Below are 23,805 nucleotides of genomic sequence, written 5' to 3'. Positions count from 1 at the left end.
CTCATTCACCCATCCAACTAATTATTTAGCTCTGACTTTGTGCCAGATTCTGGAAAACAGGACATACAAGGGCTGTCCTGGCAGAACTCACATTAAACATTAAACAAACAAATAATTATACAAGAAGTTAGATACAAATCTGATGAGTACTTCCAAGAAGAAATGCAGGGTAACCTACTCTAGAGAGTGTCAGGGAAGACATTTAAACCAAACCTATGGCTGAGGGATGAGTAGGAATGGGCCAGATGAAGGAAGAGCGAGTGACGGGCAAAGCATTCTAGCAGAAGGAACAGACTGTGTGAGGGCCTGGAGGCAGGAAAGGTCCCTGTGGTTAGAAGGGTGATGGGAGCCAGGCCAGGTGAAGACTTACAAGCCATGTTTGGGACTATGGACTTTATCCTAGGACAGAGGGGAGCCATCAAAGCATTGTAAGCATGGGAGTTATGTGGTGAGATGATCATCTTTCTAGAGACCCGTTTGGCTGCATGAAGGGAATGGATTGGTGGGGACAAGAGTGGGCTATGGGAGACCAGTAAGGAAGCTGTTGCAGTTCCCCAGGTAAGAGATGCTGGTGGCCTGGACCAAGACAGTGTGAATGGAGAGAAATGGATAGGTTTAAAAGATATTTCAGAGGAGTTTCATTGGACTTGAGGGGTGACTGAAGGTAAGCCCCAAGTTCGTGGCTTTATTGACTGGGTGGAGGATGAGGGAGACACAGGTGCAGGATGGGGGAAGGGGCATCGTGATTGCAGCTTTGCACATGTTCGCTTTGAGATGCTTGTGAGACATCAGGTGGGAGCATTGAGTAGGCATTTAGATGCTCAGATCTGGAGCTCAGATGAGTGACCACAATTGGAGGTGGAAATGCGGCATCAAGATGGAAGTTGAAACTGAGACTGGGTGAGTTCCACCTGGGGAGAAGGTGTAGGGCAGGAAGGAAGAGCCGAATGCTCAGGACTGAACCCAAGAAACTCCACCGTGGCTGGCAGAGAAGGAGTTGACATTGGAGACAGAGAAGCAAGAAGGTGGGCAGGTAACTGACAGCACGAGGTCCCGGAGGCTAAAGGAGGGAGGTCCGCAAGATGAAGGAAAGGCATCAGTTGGACTGTCACTGTTGAGGGGACAGATGAGACGTGGCTGGGAAAAAAAGCCAGTTGGATCTGGTGCCGTGGAGCTCACTGGTTGCTGAGGGCATGGAGGGAAGAGAATGCAGGTTGCAGTGGACTGTGGAGTGAATGGGAGACAAGGGAGGGGAGCCGATGGGTGAGGACAGCCCTTTCCGGAAGATGGGTGTGAACCGGAGGAGAGATGGTGGCAGCTGCAGAGGGATGGGCGAGTGTGTAAGACCAGAGAGTTGAGCATGTCTCAGCCCAGCAGGGAGGGGAGGCCGAAGAGCCAGAAACAAGAATGGTTAATGGAATGACCAAGGTCCCTGGGACAGAGGGAGAAAGGAGGGGGTAGGACCATTCATACACAGGTAAGGAGATTGGCCTTAGGAAGAAGTAGGGATGGCTCTTCTGGCATCAAAACAGGAGGCAAGTTGGTGCCAAATGGGCAGGTTTGTGGTTCTGGTGTCAGGACATTTTGGAAGCTATTTTCTGTTTTCCCTGTGAATGAAGTAGAAGGTGACTGGTCATCTGCAAAGGGCAAAGGGGCAGAAAGGGAGTTAGAGGACTACTCAGGGGAGAATCATCGTGGAGATTAACAAGGTGGAAGGGAGCGGTTCCCAGCAGCACGAAGATCCCATGCAGAGCTGGTGAGCGTGATTTCTGGTGAAATTTGGCCAGGCCTTGCTCAGCTGTCTTGGTGAGGGTGCAGACGGGGTGGATGGTTGCATTCACATCAGGGGTGGGGCGTTTACTAGCCAGGTGCCAGGCATAGAAGGGTACAGATGGCTAATGGCTGTGCTAAATGGCTGTGCTTTCTCTCCAGCCATTTCTGATTTCTTGGGGGTATTTCTCCCCTTTCCCCTCTCTGCTCCCTAGAGCAATCAATCTCCCTTCACCAAATTATGTACCATTCATATCCTTAACCACAAAATTATACCATTTGACCTTTGGGTATCTTGTCTTGGAAGAGATGCACGTAAAGGTGAAGTTACATTAACACCCGCATATATGCACCAAAATGCATCAGAATACAATCTGAAGCATTTTCATCACCCTTGGGTGCCATGTTAAGATGTTTGGAGGGACCTCTCTCTTTCTGTTTCTTTTTCAGTAGAGACATACTAGTTTTTAGGCAGCGAGTGTTCAGAATGTCTTTATTTGAGGAATGGGCACTGGGAGCAGAGTGGACATAGACTCAGAGGGGGAGGCTGTTGCTTGGAGGGTCCTTAAAGAGGTTGCTACTGTCACAGCAACACGAGAAGATACGGATCAGACCCGGTTACCTCCTAGTTGTAACCTGGGTGAAGCCTCTAGATCTTGATTTTTTGATCTGTAAATGGGGATAAATACAGGATGCGTTTAACAATTAGAGATTTATATGTCAATTATATCTTAATAAAGCTGGAAAAGAAATAGTTCAGGGCAGGCCTACCTGGGGAATTAGGGAGACATCCATATCAAGGTAGACAGACCTGGGGAATAGAGTTGACAACCCACATCAAGGTAGACCTCCCTGGGGAATTTGAGGGATGTCCCAGGTCAGTTTAGACACACTTGGGGAATTAGGGAGATCATAGGTGACACACACTTGTAATTAAGGAGACATAGGAGGTCACTGTAGACACAGCTGGGATATTAGAGACACATACCATTTGTTACACACCTAGGAAATTATGGAGAAAAAATAATTAGAGATGATGTGCACATAAAACACCCACCATATATTGGGTGATCAGTAACTAGCAATGGGGGCTATATTCTGGGTAAGAGACAGTAAGGGAGAGCATTGGATTGGGGTCCTGTGTAAGAAAACGTGCTTTTGATCTTCACCTTTTAGTGGGAGGAGTTACTTTCCCAAGCTCATCAATAACAAGGCTGGACCAAAGCCTGTTTCTTGGTGCCCAAGCCCTCAGTTTGGCCTTGATTGGCACCGCCTCTCAGGATTGTTAGGACCCAGAGTCTCAGGATCCACATCACAGACTAGAAAACGTTGCCTTCCTTTGCAGACAGTGTAAATTAGGGGAGGAGGGAGTGAGACCTTTTTCTAACTGTGTGACCTTGGGCAGGTAAATTCCCCTCTCTGTGCCTTAGTTTCTGTATCCATAAAATGGCTGTATAATAACAGAACCTCCTTCACAACGATGTTGTAAGAATTAAATACATTAAACTTTTGTAAAGTGCTCACACCTGGCACATACTATATGCTCAATAAATGTTAGATATTTATATTCCCTGATTGAAAAAAATGCTCAAGGAAATTGTTTTCGGTAGAGCTGAGACCTACCAGGAGATGGTTTCCACCTATGTGTCAAGCTTGATCAGGAGAAACTGGATCTTCCTTGGGCCCTCTCCCGGTTCTTCTGTTACTCCCAGGCACGAGCTGGGGGACTCCCATCAAATTGGATTGAAATTCCATGGATATTGATAGAATAGCTAATGTGTATACTTAGCCATGGAGCTTGAAAGGTGGATGAGCCCATCCCCTGTCCCCCTTTGTGCGAGTGTGGAAACTGAGCTGAGAGAGAGCAATGACAGGCTAAGACCGTGCAGTATGAGATATAGAACTTTGGTTGTATGCATATAGAGCAACTAGGCAGGGGTCGGTCCCCAAACCTGTGAGCTTGGTCCAGCTGTCGGAAGCAACTTCATGTGGTAGGAAGGAGCCAGATCTTGGGGTCAGAAGACTGGATCTTATTCCTGATGGCTCCGGATGCCCTTTGCCACCAACAGGGTCACTGCTTCCTGGACTGCTGTTTGCCTATCCGTGAAATAATCTCACAAGATCCCTGCAGAGGGAGCCAGTAAGCAAGAGGTGGCTTGGGCTCTGGGTCCAAGGCGTGGGCATGAGTGTGGCTGGGCACTGCCCTCTCGGAGCGTGTTTCTGTGGATATAAAGGGCAGCCTAGGGCTCTTCGCCAGGAATCGTGGTGAGGTTCACAGGTGCCCGAGGAGAAAGGCGTTAACAACAAGCAGGTGTTTTAGAGACCATGGTGGGCCTTACTCCCACCATAACTCCACTCGAATCCTACCCATCCCCACCCCCTCAATGACCTCATCCAACAAATACTTACTGAGAGCCTACCCACCAAGAACCAGATATTGTAATGGGCTTCAACTGCCCTACCTATTTTAATACACATACTTAATTTACCAAAGAATATAAGGATGTTAGAAGATTTATTTCTTGTATGCTGTTGTGGTTTCATGTTTTTTCCTTCTCTACACATTATATATTATGACTGTTGTAAGATGTACCATCATATTCACCAGTACCTTTGGTGTCCTTCATCAGTTCTGGAATGTTCCCAACCATTATCTCTTCAATTATTCCTCTGCCCCATTCTCACTGTTCTCCCTCCAGAAGGTTGATTGAACAGATGTCCATTAGACACCCTCACTTTGTCCTCTATATCTTGAAACTTCTCTTCCATGTTTTCTTGGATCTATCTTGCTGTTCACACGTAACTCTTCTCCTAGGTCTAATCTCTCTCAGAGCATAGAAAAGGAGGAATGATTCCCCAGGCTAACGTAACCTTGGTACTAAAACCCAACAAAGGCAGTATGAAAAAGGACAATCATAGGCCCATCTTACTCGTGAACTAGATGCAAAAATCCTAAACAAAATATCAGCAATCAAAATCTAATAATGCATAAAATGACCAAGTAGGGTCTATTCCAGAAATGCAAGGTTGTTTTCACATTAGAAAAACCAAGTGTAGCAATTTACCGTATTAACTGAATTAAAGGAAAAAGTCACTTGAGACTTTCAGTAGATGCAGGGAAAAGGAATTCAATAAAATTAAAATTTGATGCATAATTGAAAGAAAAAGGAATGCCCTTAACCTGTTATAAAATACCTGTAAGAACCTATGGCAAATCATGCTTAGTGGTAAAAATATTGAGCTACTTAAGATAAGGAAAAAAGCAAGGGTGTCCACTCTTACCATTTCTATTCAGCATTGTAATGGAGCTTCCTGGTCAGTGCAGTGAGGTGGGAAAAATGAACAAATAATGTTTGGAAAAGAAGGTGTCCAGTGTGGCTCGTAGCTTGTGCTCCTGGGGGAATGTTTTTACCGCTTACCAAGATGAGAAAGCCCAAGAGAAGACCCAGTTGGAAACATATAAGAGTAGATCGTCCAGCTGCCCTGGAAGACCATGGGGCAGGGAGTTAGGATACTTCAGCTCCACTCCCAGCTCTTCTACTAGCCCTGCATGGGCCGCTTTCCTCTTGGACCTGAGTTCTTCCATCTGTAAAATGGGCGGGTGTGGACAGATGGATTCATGGTGGGCTGCAGGGGCCAGAGCTGGTGGGAAAACAGAGAAGAACAGGTGAACAGGAGCTGGCCCCGTTCTCCAGGAGGGCAGGTTTCTGTCTGTATACAGACTGTATAGGAGGAGGAAGCACCCATTTGGGGGTGGGTCAGGAGTCGGACTGGGCCATCTTGACTGTGTGCCTTGCAGAGGGATCATCCCCTCTCTCCTTTGCCAAGGGGTTATCATTGTTGCTATTTTTGGTGCTTTCAAGCCTGTTCTGCAGCTGTAAGACATTGACCCTCAACAACATGCCCTTTTGATGTTTTAGACCTACAACAGCCAGAACGAGAGCAACGAAGACTATGAGATCCCCCCAATAACACCTCCCAACCTCCCCGAGCCATCCCTCCTGCACCTGGGGGACCACGAAGCCGGCTACCACTCACTGTGCCACGGCCTCACGCCCAACGGGCTGCTCCCTGCTTACTCCTACCAGGCCATGGACCTCCCAGCCATCATGGTGTCCAACATGCTGGCCCAGGACAGCCACCTGCTATCGGGCCAGCTGCCCACGGTGAGTCCCTTTTACCCGCCATGGTTCCTGCTGGTTACAGCAGGAAAGGGAGTTGAGGGGGAGCAGAATGCCAGTGCCTTGATGAGGACCCTCTGCTCATGGGCAGGGTCTGGGCTCAGTTGGTTACTTGCATGGGGGTCTGCAGAATATTCGGGGTGGGCATGGAGGGAAATTTATGTCCTCACACTACTTATTTCTGAAGCTGAGTTTATAATATCTCGGTATTATTTGTTTCATTATTATTTTTAATAGTATAGTCTCATCTTTATTTTTATTTTTTAAAGACTTTATTGAAGGGGACCTCCCTGTCGGTCCAATTGTTAGGACTCTGTGCTTCTGCTGCAGGGGCCCTGGGTTTGATTCCTGGTCAGGGAACTAAGAATCCCACAAGCCGCTTGGTGTGGCCAAAAAAAAAAAAAGTCTTTATTATTGAAATATAATTCACCTACTATACAGTTCACCTATTTGAAGTATATGGTTCGGTAGCTTTTAGAATATTCACAGAGTTGTGTGACCATCAACACAATCTATTTTAGTACCTTTTCATCACCCCCAAAAGAAACCTTATACCCTTTAACCATCATTCCCAAATGCCCCCATCATCTAGCCCTAGGCAACCACTGACCTACTATATAGTTGCCTATTATGCACATTTCATATAAATAGAATCATATTGTTTTTAAAATATTGTATTGCTTAAGCTAGCAGGGAAGAGGGTGATTACTGACTTAGAGTTTTGAGGATGTGTGGAAATTTGGCAGGCAGACCAGGGAAGGAAAGGACCTTCCAGGCTGAGGGAACAGTATGTACAAAAGCAAGAGGCAGGAGGCTCATGTTGTGCTTAGGAGTGGCATGTAGGTTATTCTTTTTATTTGACTGGAGAGAAAGGACATGGAGCTATATAGGGAGAGAGGAGTGAAAACTAGCAGGGCCTGGATCATAAAGATCCTGAATCCCATGCTGAGGAAATGTATGATTTTTCAGCATGGATGGTTGCTTTTTTTTTTTTTTTTTTTTTATTTTATTTATGGCTGTGTTGGGTCTTCGTTTCTGTGCGAGGGCTTTCTCTAGCTGCGGCAAGCGGGGGCCACTCTTCATCGCGGTGCACGGGCCTCTCACTATCGTGGCCTCTCTTGTTGCGGAGCACAGGCTCCAGACGCGCAGGCTAAGTAATTGTGGCTCACGGGCCCAGTTGCTCCGCGGCATGTGGGATCTTCCCAGACCAGGGCTCGAACCCGTGTCCCCTGCATTGGCAGGCAGATTCTCAACCACTGCGCCACCAGGGAAGCCCTGGATGGTTGCTTTGAACAATCAAGACCTATAGAAAATCAGTAGAGAATTTTTTGTACAATGGGAAAATCTCCTTAGGGGAATTCTAGTACTTCTCCTGAATGACTGTGATGTGTGTTTATTTTTGCTTTTTCCTTCACAGCTAGTCACAACCCTTAAGTTCACTCCTAAGTGACAGTAATCAAACTCAAATAAGCTGATGCAAAAAAAAGACTGAAATATCCAGGGGTGGACAAAGGGTTTCAGGCATAGCTGGATCCAGGAACTCCAGCAGTATCATTAGTGTCATCTGCACAGCAGGCATGAAGGCTTCCGGCAGCCAACATCTTCCCTGATGTCTCTGGCAGGTGGCAGTTTGGGTCTTCTAGGGAGGACCATGACAGCATGGCTGGACCCACCACTGTGTCCAGGAGGAAGCAGTCCTTGATTTTGTCACAAACACACCTATGGAAGGGAGGAGGGGCCACTAAATTGATTTCCTATCAGAATCACATGATGTTGGATGGATCATGTTTATCTCTGCAGAGGCTGCTCAGAGGTCATGGCCAAATTTGTGGCCCAATTCTAGCAGATGCCTGGGACCTTCAGGTATACAGTTTATCGTCTAACAATCTTAACTGTATTTTATTTATTTATTGTTTACTCTTATTACCACCAAATCTCCTTGCTTAAAAAAAACCTGGTATACTCTATGTATACTTTTGAGAGCCGCGTCACTTTTGTGTTTTCGAAGCTAGTGAGATGTAAAAGGAGAGAAGGAGAGAGGGAGGGAGGAAGCCAACTGAAGCCCCACATTTTATACTGTTCAGGGTCTGACTAAAGTGCTCAGTGGAAATTGATGTTCCATTTGTTGAGGAACGAGCCCATCAATAATGCAGCTTCTCCGCTTCCCCTTCTCTCTCTGAGACCTGCAGATTCCACAGCCATGCGGTTTTAATTCCACTTCGTTACAACGCTTTCACCTTAGCTGCTTGCCCAGCTGATTTCCTAACAAAAACCTCACAATTCCAGACCGTCCCGGTTCGGGATTTATGGTAACAGAAGCAAGGGCGGGGCCCTGCAGACGTCTCTGGTGTGTACCCTGGGGAGGGCCGTGGATGAGGGGTGCGTCTGGCTGCGGTTCTGGGCCACAGTGTCACTGGTCTGGGATGCTGGTGGTCAGTGGAGACAGTGCGGGCTAGTGGTAAGTGCGTGGGCTCCGGCATCCCATGGACCCGTGTTAATCCTGGTCCCACATCCTGAGCTTCAGTCCCCTTTTCTTGCAGTGATGTGTATCTGAGATAATGTATGTAAAGTCTTAACAAATGTCTGGCAGAGAGTAAACAATCAGGGAATATTTGCTATTGTTATTATTAGTCATAAAAATGAATTCCCACTGTAACCAAATGGCAGTGTTTTCCCCTAAGTCACATTTACCTAAAAGAACAGACTGCAGATACTCTCAGGTACCTTGGTAGGGCCACCTGGTTATAATAGCTCTGATAATTACAAAGGATATTATCTGTTTATCAGAGATGACCCCCTGATCCTTCCTCCTAGAAAATGCTTTTGTTGGGCTCAGTCCAAATAGATACTTTGTAGCCATTTTCCAGATTTCTTTAAAAAGTAATGCATGTTTAAGATGCTTCACAAATTCATATAGCTTTAATTCTTCCATTAGTGAGAGTTTTCAAGGGTTCACTGGGTTTTATATTCCCTCGTTATGAAATGAAAGATAAGCCGAACTATTTTACCCAGGGGAAGGCTGCCGGACCAAGTAGGAAACCAAATAAGAACGTGTCCATCCATTGGGACTATATGGCAAAGAGGGACAAAGCACCCTTGAAGACAATTGTTTTAAATTAGTCTGAGCTGAAGCTTGAAGGTGTGTGTCTGTGTGTATGGATGTGCATGCTATGTGGGTGATGCTGGAATTTGTGTCAGCACCCTCTAGATGTTAAGCATTGCGCAGGAGGCTTTACAAACATTTTCCCGCATAATGCTCCCAAGTTCCGAGTGAGGCAGGAACGACTGCAGTGAGGAAATGGAGGCTCAGAGCAGGTAGGTGATTGTATTAGTTTCCTGTGGCTGCTCTAACAATCGTCACAAACTCGGTGGCTTAAAAACAACAGAAATTTATTCTCTCACAGCTCTGGAAGAAGGAGGTCCCAAATCTGTATCATTGGACCAAGATCAAGGTGTCAGGAGGAGTGACCTTCCTCCAGGGACTCTGGGAAAGAATCCATCCCATACTTCTCCTAGCCTCTTGTGATAGCCAGCTGTCCTTGGCTTGTGGCTGCATTACTCCAATCTCTGCCTGTCATCACATCGCCTTCTCTTCTGTCAGTGAAATCTCCCTCTGCCTTTCTTATAAGGATGGTTAAGTACCTAGGGCATTTAGGAATAATCTAGGGTCATCTCCCCACCCCAAGAGCCTTAACTTAATCACATCTGCAAAGACTCTTTTTTCCAAATACAGTACCATTTACAGGTTCCAGGGATTCGAATCTGATGTCTTGAAGAGGCCATTTTTGGACTTAACCGCAGTGATCAGCCTTGACTGAGAGCCAGCTAGGTACCAGGCATTGTTCTGAACTCTGGATCTACAAAATGCCCTTGAGGAACTCCTGGTGCAGGTGGAGAGACAGGTGAAGAGCTCATTTTCGAAAATGCAGTAAAAGCTCTGATAGAATCAGTGCATGTTGCTCTGTCCACCTAGAAGAGGCGGCTGGCTCAGATGTGGGGTTCTTGCTTCCTAAAGGAAGTGATGACCTGACACTAGTAGTTTATGTATTTTATGAATGAATGAGTATAACATAGTTATGAAGTCGCAAAACCAGAATTTACCCGCAGCTGTCTACCATGCACCTCTCAGTTTTAGCAGGTGCCCAAGGGATGGAGCAGCTTGGCTGCAGGGTCACCGGTGGCACAGAGGATGCCCCAATGACCAGGATGCCTCAGGTGCTCTCTGCACAGGCTGAGATGTCAAGGATGTGGTCCCTGGAGCAGTGGATGAGGCCAAGGTGTTTGACAGCCATCTCATCAACGCCAAGCCCTCTTGGCTCTGATGCCAGAGGCCACCAATTCCTTTTGGTCCCCTGCCCGGCCCGCGTGGTCTCCCAGCATGCATGGGAGTCGGCTCTTCTGCTTTAAAGGTATGGCTGCCGGCGGGAGTCCTATACAGTATTGGCAGCGGGCTCCTTTTACAAAATTAAATATGCTTAAGGCTTCTCCCTCGACTTCAGCATCTTAACTGATTAAACATTCATTTCCAAGACAAAAAGAGTCAATTTAGTATGAAAGATATATTTTGCCAGTTTAATTTAAAGCACCGCACCTCCATCTGACCCCTATTTTCATAACTCAATAATTTTATCCTGTGTTGATTGTCTCATTTTGAGAGAGATATTGTATGTATAAATCAGTTTCTAAAATACCCAAAGAAACTAGAAGAGTGGAATTTATTGCGCAGCCTCTGTTAAGTCTGAAATAATTTACTTTGGAGTCGTCCTTGGGAAATGCTCGAACTTACGGTCCTGGCTTACCCAGAATAGGAATTATCCTGGGAGGGGACAAAGCTTGATGCCCCCAGATAAGTTCCTGGGGAACCTGCACCTTTTTCGAGACTAGAGAAACTCCTGGGAGAGCCTTGGGCAGGTGGAGACGGGGCTCGATGGGAAGCGAGTTCTGGCAGAATCAGCCATGGGTTCCGGTGATTTGGGAAATGTGGAGTCTCCCTAAGATGAGCCCTGTGGGTCACTAAAATTCTGTGGTCCAGTCTTGGGCTTCAGTTAGCACAGGGGTGGCACACAGCCGTCATTCAAACATTCTCCTCCAGCAGCGACTCTTGTTTACTGCTTTCTCTGGGAATTTGGATAAGTCACTTCTCTCCCAGCTTCAGTTTTCCCATCTATAGAATGGGGATTGGGATTCCATCTCTGGTGAACTCACAAATAGGAAAATGGGGATAATTGCTTTGCCAGCTATGACACTCTGGATAAGCATATGGGTTTGGGGTTGGAGAGACCCTGCTACCTCCGCAACACATGCCACTGGCCTGGGGGGCTCAAAACTTATCAACTTGGATTAAAATCCTGAGTGCTAGACTGGTAGTTTTAGACCCTTTGTGTTCTAGGTCCCTGTCCCAAAGTGTCTCGCCAAGGCTGGACCTTCTCCCTGCACAGAGAGGGCTTGGGGCCAGACCAAGTGAAGGGTCTTTCCTGGCTAGGATCCTAGGATGGGCTTTTGGGGAGAGGGCTGGGCAGTTTCTTAGTTGCACTTCACCCCCTTGCCTTGGAGGTGGTTCCCATGAGAGAGCCTGCAGCCCTGGCTTAGGGTCTGGAGCCTGGGGGCAGGGCTCAGAGCTTACAGGCAGGGCCTGTGTATTGACTGGGGAAGGTCCTTAATATTCATCTCCCTCCACCTCCTTCCCCCTTCTCTTCCTGTTCTCACTCTTCCCCTCCAATCTCCTCTCTCTCTCCTCCTCCCTTCCCTGACTTATTCCTTCTCCACCCAGGAGACTTGATCTCCCTCTATTTGATTCTCACAAATTGAGATGCAGGGGATCCCCTCTGGAGTCCGAGAAAAAGGGACCAAAGACCCCCAACCTTTGGTCGTCTGGACTTCTGAGCCACAGGACCAGGAGAGATACCTCCCCCTGCCTCCCCGCCCCCCCCCCCACCTAGTCCAACCTATTCATTCATTTTATTGCCCTTAATGCATGATTTGTTTTTCGTTGTTGTTGTCGTTGTTTTACAATTGTATCAGTTTTTGCTGTGTAACAAACTACCCCAACATTTAGTGGCTTAAAGCAAACAATGAACTTTTACTATTTCTGGTGCTTCTGTGGGTCAGCAAGGTAGTTCTTTTGATCTGGACTGGCTTGGCTGACTTCTGCGGTCAGCTTGCAGCTTGGCTGGAGCTGCATGGCCCAGGATGGCCCTGGTAACATCTCAGCAGTTGGCTGGTGTCAATGGGGATGACGTGGTCACAGGTCTCTCCTCACATGGTGGCCTGGGCTTGTTCACATGGTGATGGCCACAGGGCTCCCAAGAACATCAAGAAAGAGGCTCCGATGTGCAACCACTTCAAACCTCAGCTTGCATCATATTTGCTAATGTCCAGAAATAGACCCCACCTCTTGAAGGGAGAAATGGCAGAGTCACATTGCAGAAGGGCATGAATGCAGCAGAGGGCAGGAATTTGTGATCATATTGTGTGTGTGTGTGTGTGTGTGTGTGTGTGTGTTTTGTTTTCTTGATGTATAGTATTACCCAGTATTTAGGAGCGTGGGCTCTGGGGTTAGGCCAACCTAAGTTCAAAACGCAGTTGCACCATTTGTTACCTTCCACCCTGTGACCCAGAGCAAGGGGTTAATCGCCACGGCGCCTCAGGTTTTTTCATATGTAAAATGGAGGTAGTGTTACTTGCCTTATTGGAGCTTATGGGGATTCAATGATCAGATGTAGGCAAGTACCCAGTTGCCTGGCACACAGTGGGCATTCAGTAAACGTAAGCTACTCTATTTATTAATTTATTCATTTTACTGATGAGGTTTGGGTTTCTGTGTTTGTCCAGCCTGACCTGCCTGGGGTCGGCTTTGCTGGAGCTGTTGTCGGGCTGAGTCGCCAACGTGGGGCTGGTCCAAGAGGTGGGTGTCGGGGAGGGCAGGTCAGAGGCTGGGGGTGGACAGGGGACGGGCATATTCATTCAACTAGGGCCTCGGTCAAGGCTCAGCGCTTGAGAGCAACAGCAAAGTGACAGTTCCACTACTTGCCAAGAAAGTGAGGGCCCCGAACCCAGCTCCTCTTGGCTGCGTGACCAGGGGAAGGATCCATCTTAGTAAAAGTAGGGTGTCTGCAAGGGCTCCTACAGCCTGAGCTTTTCCTGGTTGCCATGTTTTTGGCTAATTTCCCTCTGGGGGTGGGAGTGGGGTACTTATCTCCCAAATGGGCCTCTGAGGATCCTACACGGGGGCGGGGGGACCCGGTGTCCAGAGGTTTCTTTATATTCCGCAGAGTCCATAAGAAACTCCTTCCCCCTGTTTTTTAGGGGCAATAAGCGAAAGAAATGTCTTTTTACATTTCATAAAACTCGGAAAAATGGCTTTAAACAGCTTTTGCTCCCCTGCTATAATTATTTATTTTCAAACACTCCTGCAGGGGACTGCTCCGTTTTCTTATCCTGTACTCCTTTTTCTCATAAATGAACCATCACTTCAATAAATCATTATGAAAACAGAGACTAACACCGGCTCTGAAAGGTTGAAAGATTTATGTAACACATTTATGTTTCCCATTTTCTCATTCTGGTACTCGGCTGCAAAAGCTAAGCTAATAAAAGCTGCTATTAATATTTCTTGTTGCCTAGCAACCCCAGAGCGGGAGTAATAGCTTCAGCTAGAAAAATAGATGACCGATAAGGAAAAATTCAATTCTTTTATTATCTCAGGGGGAAATGGCCTTTTACTGGAACCATTATGATGTACGAGTATGAAGTTGAACACAAAAGATGTTTTTGTGTGTTTGTTTTTCTATTTTTAATGAACATTATTTTACCTCCACTGACTCTTTCAGGGCACTTTTGTTTCCTTTTGCACCCCACCACCACCCCCATCCCTCATGCTTAATTTAGTAGCTATAGTAGTTAAGAACCTGTCAGCGTATTTTAGTTTAAAAATGGCTTTTGCAAAGGTTTATAACGCAGCCATAAAAATTCAGTCCCTGTTAAAACTCAGGCCAGTGATAAGCGAACACATGGGCTAGTTCTCTACGAACAGGCTCACGTTCGTTGAGAGATAAGACTCATGGTTTTCTCTAAGAGGAAGTTCGGTAAAGAACAAAACGTATTCTTTTCCACGTCCCAGTTTTCTTTGGAACCCAGGGAAGCTGTCTCTTTTGAGAAGGGTTTGCTATAAAGTTTGAGGGGTGTTCAAAGCAGGAAAAGATAGGGCTATTTATTGAGCACCTGCTGTGTACAGATGTGGTGCCATTGCCTCTTCCCAATAACCCTCTAAAGTAGGTACCATTTTTATCCCCATTTTTCAGATGCAGAAACTAAGGCTTAGAGAAGCCAAGGAATCAGCCCAAGGTAGCTTGACGCCATGATGTTTCACCCCTTGGTGCTTTAGCGTGGCGTTTCACAATTCTTGGACCTACCAGCATTGGGGGCAGGATCATTTTCTGTTGTGGGGGCAGTTCTGTGGGTTGGAGGATGTCTAACAGCATCCCTGGCCTCTACCCATCATTCCTGGCCTCTAGGAGCACCCACCAGTCAAAATCACCCTGTTGGAGAACCACCGCATGCTGTTCCCTCTGCTTGGAAGCCCCTTCCCCCTTGTCAACCTGGCGGACTTCTGCTCCTGCGTTAGGACCCAATTCAGAAGTCATCTTCTCTTGGAGGCTCTCTGGATCCTCTGGGCCGGGTGTAGGTTTCATGCAGTATTTTTAAAAACCAAAATTACCACCAAAAAATATGATGAACTGTGTATCAAAAATTTAAATAAAGGTGAGATCAGTCTGAATTCATGGAAATATGTGGTTGGCCATTTAGATGCCCGTCTGTACCACCAGCCCGGCACAGCCTGAAGGCTGGGTCTGTACTTTATTCTTTTCTCTGGCACCAGCATCTAACAAAGGGCCTGGCTTGCAGATAACCCTCAATCTCTGTTTATCGACGGAATGAATGGGAGAAGGGAGATTATCGTCCAGGGTCACACAGTGAGAAAAAGGGTAGATATGGAACTTGAACCCAGGTCTCTGGCTCCAAGCCCAGTGCTCTCTGCACCCTTCAGGCCGTATATGGGGTGAATCGAGGTTGCCTGCAGGGTGGTATCTAAGTCACAGGGGATTCAAAGATGCCCTGGGGTGCTCCCAGCCTGGGGGAGGGGGAAGGGTAATAGCAGCCATGATTTCAGCTTGATGTCCGCTTGTCTCTCCCTGCGGCTGTCTTATTCACCCACAACCCCTGTGCCAGACAAGAGCCGGCAGCTCACTGATGCGGAGCATCTCCAAGAACAGAACCATGATGGCTAGCCCCCTGGAGCACCACTCACGCTCCCTGTGGTCACGGATGCCTTATCTTGGCCTTTGGAAGGCAAGGACCACTCCTTGTTTGACCCCTATATCCTCTCGGTGAACTTTTTCTAAATGAATGGATGAATTATCTGTAATCTGCTAACATTTACGTAGCATTTATCATGTGCTTGACACCCACTTAAGCCCTTTATATTTGTTATCTCATTTAATCCTTCATCCTGATGAAGGATATTATTGTTGCCATTTTGCAGATGAGAAAACAGAGGCACAGAGAGATAAATCACTTGGCTACACCACCACTAAGTGGTGGCACCCAGATTTGAACCCAGATGGGCTGACTCCCCAGCCTGTGCACTCATTAGCCAACCTGTACAGCCTTCATGTGAATTATTGAATGAGCAAGGGGGTGAATGAGCCAAGATAGAGAACCCCTTTAACCGACTCTGAGTCAAGCCATTCACGTTCATAAGTAACCGCAGCATGAAGTGTGAGGTGCTAGCTTGGAGTGAGGAGCAGAGGAGTGCTGACTAGCTCAGAGGAGAGTAGTAGCAGGGAGGACCTCCTGGAGGTGGTGGCCTTGGGGCTGGGCCTTAGGGGCCAGAGAACAGCAGCAGAAGCCTGAGGGGAGGAAACTTCACACCTGCCTGGATGTCCTTATTCAGACCCAATTGCCACCTCTTCTGCTGGGATTCACCAAACAGTTGTGATGTTTTACGATCACTTAGGTGCCCTCTGGTATCCATCTTCCCCACCCCCTGCCAGGCTCCTAATCGGAGCCGTGACCCTCTGGCCGCGAAGGGTGCAAGGGCCAGACATTTAACTTCCATTCTGGGCCAGGTGCCCAGCTCAGCAGAGTACCTCTCCCTCTGAGACCTGCTCCCGAGTCACGAGGGAGAATTCACGGAATATCTCAGCAACGTTCGTCAGCTGCAGCTTCGATATTACCCAGTATATAATGGCTCATTCCTCCGAGTGCATATTCAGTACCACGTCTGGGAAAATGAGCTTTTAATGTACCATCGGCATTGCTGAGAAACCATCTCTGGCTCCGTAGAATGTCTGGCACACATAAAACTTGAGATCTATTGGAGTCATTTTCCCCTGGCTCTGCTGGATAAGAAAAAGTCACTCCCATGCCCTCTTTCTCTCATCTTGTGGCTTTGTCCATTTAGAACTCGGGGTCTTTATAAAAGGCAGCAACACAAATAAAACTCATCAAAATGTTAAGGCTTCAGAAGAGAGCATCGATGTACTCCTGAAGTCGAGACACCAAGAGCATTTCGAGAGGAAGGGCATCCTGGGAGAGGTTTCAGCACACCGGCTGGCTTGGGCTGTGGCCCCAGCTGTGATGGTGGCAGCCCGGGGTCCAAGTGGTAGCACTTAACCGGGAGCGTGGAGTCTTGAGGTTCCTCTTCTGCCCTGGTGGGTGACCTTGGGCGTTAACTCCCTCTCTCTGAGCCTCAGGTGAGATGGAGCTGATGCTATTTACCCCACAGGGTGGCTGTGAGAACCAGATGCGTGGATGGATAGTCCTGGTGCTTAGCTTCGTGTGTGCGATGTAGCAGGTGTCCGATACGGGTTTGTTGAATGACTGAGTGAGTGAAGAAATGAATGAAAAATAAATGCTGCCTGTGTAAACACTTCACAAACTGTAGAGTGCTGCCTACATCATTGTTGGTAAGTAAGCCAGATGGGGACCCTATAGTCTATTCCATCTTACGGCCCACCTTATCTAACCCTCCCGTCGACTTTGGAAGGAGATGGAATTATCCTCATTTAACAGATGCGTACCTGAGACTCAGAGGGCAAGTGGCTTGTCCAGAGACAGCCAGGAAGTGGTGGAGGCAGGACGGGAACCTCGTTCCCGTGAACCCAAGTGTCTTGTGCCCTCAACATTGCAGCTCAGAGCCTAGTGGTTGGGGGAGAGTCGGGTGGGAGCTCCAAGGTCAGATGTGTGATCAGCTGTGTGACCTCAGCCACCTACTCACCCTCTCTGTGCTGCAGTTTCCTCATGGGATATTTGCAAGGAGTAAATGAGATATTCCAGATGGTGTCCAGATCCGTGCCAGAGGCAGGTCTGCCTGGTTCCACAGGGAGCTCTTCAGCATGAATTAGACTCCTGTGTGAGGTGTCAGTCGTTGGTCACAGGCCAGGATGGGCGGGGCATGTGCGTAAGTTCCTAGGCAGGAAGGCTCCCATTGGCCAAGGGCAATTCTTAGAGAAGGAGGCAGCCATGAACCTTTCACAGTCAACACTCCCAGGAATAGTTCTCGTTGGGGCTCCAGCAGTATCTACACCTAAAACGGGATCCTAGGGCCAGCAAGGTCAGCATCACCCAGGAAGTTGTTAAGAGATGCAGATTCTCAGGCCCCCGCCTGGCCCCTCAACCTGTGTTTAACCAGCCCGCCAGGGTATTCTGATCCTGCTCAGAACCACTGGATCGCCATCATCCTCAGCTGAGTCCTGAGTTCGCCGTTGTTTTAGGACACACGGAACTGTCACTTGCGTTTCTGTCTGCCTTGAGAATGTCATCACACCTGTGACAGTTGCAAACCTTCTTCCCCAGAGAACGCAGAGGATCCACACCTCTGCCTATGGCTCCTGACTCGTCCCAGCCCCCCATGCCTCCTTTTGGCTAGGCCTTAAAGCAGAAACCCTGGCGTGAGGACCGTCCGCAGCCTGGGATCAGAAGGACTTCAGGCCACATCTCCTTAGATTGTGAGGCTTTAATTGTGCACCAAGGGCCTATGCAGAATTAGAAGCAGCATGTACTAGGGGAAAAGAAAGGGAACCCGGGCAGGGGGGATCACCAGGACCTCTGTATGACCGGGAGGCAGGGTTCTGCTAGCTGTGTCTGGGGGACTGTGCGGTGTGCCAGCTAAGGGCAATCGGAGCAGCCTGTTCTCGGAAATCCTGAGCGGACGGAGTATGGGGAGTCGGACCAAAAGACTTAAGCAGACGTCTGCAGCCCTGGCAGCAGCTGGACCTGATGAATTAGGCTTCGGCTAAAGGCACAGGGCGACAGCAAAGCATGGGTCCCCTGCCCGAGATCCTGGGCCCAAAGGGTCAGCCTGAGACGGTCACTCCCCCATCCCACAGGACTCCTTTTCTCGCTTGGGAACCCCAGACCTCAGACCCCTGTGCCTTTGCACATAAGATTCCTCCTCCCTGCCTGCTTTCACCTGCCTTGTGTACGTGATGTGTTCTTACTTGCTGTGCCCCTGCTAGAAGCGGGTTAACTCCAGCCAGCAAATCGGCTGTGCCCTTCTCTGCAAGTCCCCACCATTGTGACCTTGGTCAAAGTAAACTGGAACTGTATCTTCTCATAACCCCCAGTGTGGTAGGGACCAGGTTCTGTGCCCCAGCACATAGCGGAAGCCTGCCACCCACGCAGGTGTCCACAGCGCAAGTGACCAAAGGCCAGCCAATGACACTAGAAACAAAACTGTCCTCTGGGAATAGGAGCTTAGCCTCTGCTACGGCCCCTTACCCTGGGCACTCACACCGTGTCTCTGTGCCTCCTGCCCACTGCCCTGCTGAAAAGGGGTTAGTACTTTGCAAAAATTAATATCACTGGCTTTGGACTTCCGGAGACCTGGATTTAAATCTGAGTCCCTCCAGCTGCTTGCCGTGTTGAGCAAGTTACCCACCCCCTCTGATCGTTAGCTTTCTTATGCATAAAATGGATATGTTAATAACCCTTACCTTATGGGGTTGTTTTGAAAATTAAATGCTATAATGCTTATAAAATGCTCAGCATGGTAGCCATAACAATGCTATTATTTGTCTCTAAGCACTTCGTGTATGAGCTGTTTTTCTTCCCTGCCAACCCACTCTGTATCCTTTCTAGTTTCCCCCAAGAAATCTACCTGCCCAAATATTGGTAGACAGAGTTGCTTCCCTGGGGGTCTTCTGGGGGTACCCATCATGTTGACACATGTCTGTGCTCCCGAGTCCCCTCTTGGCCACACTGACACTGTGATGACCTCTCTGTCTCATCCCTGCCCCCATGGCGTGTTCGGCGTCAGGATCCTCTTGGTTCGGTCTCACACCATAATCCCCTCAAGTTCAGCATCTGTCCGCAGACCTACAGATCTAGACGTACCTCTGAGCTTAGCTGAATGAAGGCTCCTCCGTGAATAGGACCTGCCTTCCTTAGAGGTTAGTTTAGGGCCCCTTTGGTTTAAACTGAGCATCCTTGGGTCCCCCCTCCACCCTGAGCAAGATATCGGTATATTTCTCAATACAAGTCAAAAGAAGTACAGTTTTCTCCCAAACAGGGATTCTGGTTGCATTAGTTCGACTCCACCAAGAAGCAGCGCTAGACGGGATTAGACATGGAAGAGGTTTGTTGAAGAGGGAGAGAGAGAAGGCGGGAGGTGGGGGGAATTCCAGACTGTGATGCAGGTCTTATATCTATGGAAGGAAGGAAGGGAGGGAGGGAGGAAGAGGGATTGGGCAGGAAGAGTCTTGGGTGGCAGCATAGTTTCAAGAAAGGTTTGGCCAGGCCAAGGGGGGATCCTTGAACCAAAATCCCCATTGGAGGAGCTGCATGTCTCACCGGATGGCCCTGCCTCAGTACCCCCATGTGCTCAGTCACTGGCTTGGGGTGGCCCGTGGAAAGCGTGGCCTTGGCGAGAGCACATTCATGGAGCCAGAAGAGCAGCAGCTGGGTTCTCAAAGCAGGAGAGCTGAGTGGTGCCTTTCCGTGGCACACAGATCTGCTTCTCCATGCAGGCGAGGCAGCAGTATCTCCACGGTTCCCTGGACCCCTGTTCCTGAAGGAAATGTAGTGGAACTAGTGACAGCCTTCCTTGCTGCCTCTGCTCTTGGAAATGTGATCAGTGCCATCCTTGGTTAAATTCCCCTCTCCCCCAGCTATCACCCCCGCTGATCTGGTGGCTTACATGTCTTACCTGCTCCCGAGAGGTCTGTTTCCTCACACATAACACTCCTCAGGTCCGGGTTGCTGCATCTGTCCTTGTACAGTCACAGTGGGGAAGGTAGGGGTGGGAGGCACCGAGTGGGTCACCTGGGATACACGTGTATTCCTCCCTGCACCCACAGGGCAGACCTCCCTTCTCCCGCCAGTCAGGGCCAGTTCCTCCTGCCACGATGGTGAGTTCTCCTCTCTCCTCCTCGTCCCTAGACGTAAGAAGTCCAAAGGGCCCCGGCAGCAGCCGGATCTGTTGTGTCCTCTGGCAAGAACACACCCCCTCTGGGGACCAGGTTCTCCAACTGGGCAGAGCCCAGAATTGCCGGACCAGGAAGCATAAGATCCCCTAGTGGGTCATTGGGAGTGATGAAGAGTAGGACCACTCCTGCTTCCACCCCTTGGTTCCTGGACCCACGTATTCTGCACAGAACCACGTGGAGGTCTCCAATTTAATGCGAGTACCACGTCCTGAAGGTCAGCACCCCATCCTTTCAGAGTGTTATCTCCCAGCTAGCGCTTCATCTGCTCCTGTAGAAGGCCATTCCTGCATTCTAGAGGCCAGATCCTGGGGAGATATGTGATGTGACCCATAGATCCCATGGTGACAGGCCCATCCCCATGCCTCTGTCTTTGTGAAGTGGGCCCCCTGGTGGGATGCTATGCCATGTGTGATTCCAAGCCTGTGGACCAGGCTTTCTGTCAGCCCCCAGAGGGCTGGCTGAGGCACTGCAGACAGGAGAGGCAGACTGTGCCCAAAATATCTGTCCCTGAGAGGGTGAACTGGCTCTTCCAAGATGGAAGAGGCCCAATGTAATCAACTTACCATCCAGGACTGCTTGACCTCTTCAAGGACTAGTGCCACTCTGGGGGCTCAGCACTGGTCTCTGTGGCTGACAGGGTGGGCAGTCAGAGGCAGCTGCAGCTGAACTGGCCTTGGTCCACGGGAGTTCCTGTCATCGGGTCCATATATAACCTCATCTCTGCACCTGGGCTACTCCATCCACGTGCTCAGTGCCGGTTCTGCGGTGGCTGGTGATGAAGGCTGGTTAATGCAGCGGGGTGAGCCATCTTGTCTGCGTGATCATTCAGTGCCTCTCCCGTGGTGAATGCCTTCTGGTTGGCAAAAATGTGATTCAGAAGTCACACTTTGTGCCCACTCCCATAACTCCATCCATATGCCTCTACCCCAGACAACTGGCCCCCAAGCTCACAGCTCTTTGCCATCCAGGCCTCTGACCAGCCAGCCAGGCCATTGGCTCCTGCTCTGACTCTGTATACAGTTGATTCTCATTATTGGCAGATTTCTGTGTTTGCCAACTCATCTACTTGCCAAAATTTATTTAGAACCCTAAAATCAGTGCTCATGGTGCTTTCACAGTCATTTGTAATCCAAATCTCACATTCCCTGCTGAGGTCACAGGGGGTGATGTTCTGCCTTCTTGTTTCAGCTTTCATGCTGTAAACAAATCTCCTTTTCAAGGTCTATTTAGTGCCACATTTTTCACATTTTCTTGCCTTTTGTGGCTGATTTCACTGTTTAAAGTGGCCCCCAATTGTAGTGCCGAAGTGCTGCCTAGTGCCTCTAAGCTCAGGAAGGCTGTGATTTATTTACAGAGAAAATGGGTGTGTTCAGACACGAGTGACAGTGCCTGGAATTCAATATTAATGAGTCAACAATACATACCAAATGAGGTGTTTTTAAACAGAAACACACATAAAACAAGGTTGTGTATTGATCGGTTGATGAGAATATCATCATTTCCTGTGACCAGAGGCTCGCAGGAACCTAATCACTTATTTCTCCTAGGAGTGGTGGTTCAGTATTCACTGATTCAGTGTTGGAGGTGGCTTTATAGAACAGAACCGCCAAGAATTATGAGAATGGACTGTATAGTCTCACCTCAGCCTCCTCTCCTGCCACACAAAGTGGATGGTGGGGCGCAGTTGCTTACACTCCATCCCCTGGGAAGATTTTACCGCTCTCTTCTCTTTCAAGACCTGCCGCGAACGTTGCTAAAATAGAGTCATCACCCGCTTTTGGTGTGTACCCACATAGGGAACTGGCCCATCTGTAAGTCGTACTTGGTCCTTTCCTTCTTGTTTCGGCGGGTTGTACAGGACTCCCCCTCCCCAGCACAGCCGCGGGTGTGAATTGAGGCGTTGGTGCAACTGTGTTTTGTGACATGATGTGTGGTCTGCTGTTTCCCATTCAACTTACTCACGCCCCCTGGTCTTGCTTGGGTTTAATCCTGGATATACGTTTTTACATTGGAATTTCATTACATCCACAAATTAAAATGGAGAGATTTTATATCATTATACTCTTGAGTTGTCCCATTCAGAAACAATGTGAATCTCCATTTATTTCAATAATTTTTGCTCTCTTTATAGTTTTATATATGTATATATCCATATGCATATACATCCATATGTATGGATCCAACATATTTCTTATAAATTTCATTCTTTAAAATTTTATATTTTTGCTATTATGGCTAGAACTTTTCAATTACGTTTTCTGTTTTTTTGTGGGTAAATAAGAAAGCAGTGTATTTCTTATATTTACTTTTATCTGGCTGTCTCAAATTCTAACTTTAGAATTGGAGGTTTTGGGGGTTTCTAGAAATGCTATCACATCTACAGAGAAGATCCTTTCCAGTGGTTGTAACTCATTTCTTTTTGTTTCATTGCATTGGGTCAAACTTTCACTTAATAGGGATGATATCAGTGACCAGTGATCTTTGCTTTCTCCCCCAGTTTAATGGGGATTAAATTCACCCTTGGCATAAAGTCAGTTTTTTAGCATATTTTAAAAGACATTTCTAATCTTTCAGCTTACTCATAATTTTTGTTGAGTTTTATCAAATGGCTCCAAGATACGTATTGAGATGATCATATACGTTTTTCTTTCCTAGTATATTGAGATAATAAATTTTATTAATGGGTTCCCAGTACATATTAATATATTCTAATTGGGTATGGTATGTGTGTATACATACATATTTAAACATATGTACATACACACATATATATTTTTTAACATGAGGCTGGATTTAATGTACCTATTATTTTACTTAAGATGTTTCTTCTACATTTTTTTTATGGTGAAATGGTTCTGTAGTTTTCTTTTTATGAGATAGCTTCGTCATTTTTCTGTATTGAAATACAGACTATACTATAATCTATATATTCACTATACAGGTTATACCATCTTCAGAAAATGAATAGTTTATCACACTGAGATCTATACAGTTATTACCACTGAATTGTATTTAGTATAATGTTGTAATTTTTATAGGCTTTGTACCTGTGATTGTACCGCAATCATATTCCTAAAGTTGTGTGTTGTAGTTTCTCTTTTTTTTTATGCTCATCTTTATCCATGTTATTGGTTTCTCAACTTTATTTTATTCATTTTATTCAGAAAACCAACCATCAGAGTTATGTTTCAATTTTATTTTCTTTTTTCTTAATTTATTCATTTCCCCTTTTATGTTTATTAATCTCTTCCTTTTTTCCTGTGGATGTTTAGATTTTTCATTTTAGATTCTTTAGTTCATTTGCTTTTATTGTTTACTGTTTAATAATAAAAGGTTTATGGCTGTACCTTTTTCCTGAGTGTGGCTTT

General features: G+C 47.4%; 1 protein-coding gene across 4 annotated transcripts in view; it reads left to right on the top strand.

Moving 5' to 3' along the window:
* TOX2 (TOX high mobility group box family member 2) overlaps nt 1–23,805 on the top strand; it is a 137,235-nt gene that overhangs the window by 84,544 nt on the left and 28,886 nt on the right. For all 4 annotated transcript variants that reach the window (XM_036827291.1, XM_036827294.1, XM_036827293.1 and 1 more), the window contains exon 3: nt 5,691–5,936. In XM_036827291.1, coding sequence (XP_036683186.1) covers nt 5,691–5,936 — 246 coding nt within the window. The remainder of the gene's footprint in view (nt 1–5,690; nt 5,937–23,805) is intronic.

Source organism: Balaenoptera musculus, chromosome 15 (assembly GCF_009873245.2).
Source record: "Balaenoptera musculus isolate JJ_BM4_2016_0621 chromosome 15, mBalMus1.pri.v3, whole genome shotgun sequence".
Classification (NCBI taxonomy): domain Eukaryota; kingdom Metazoa; phylum Chordata; class Mammalia; order Artiodactyla; family Balaenopteridae; genus Balaenoptera; species Balaenoptera musculus.
Note: the sequence above shows the minus strand (reverse complement) of the source record. Positions and strands in the feature narration are given on the sequence as shown.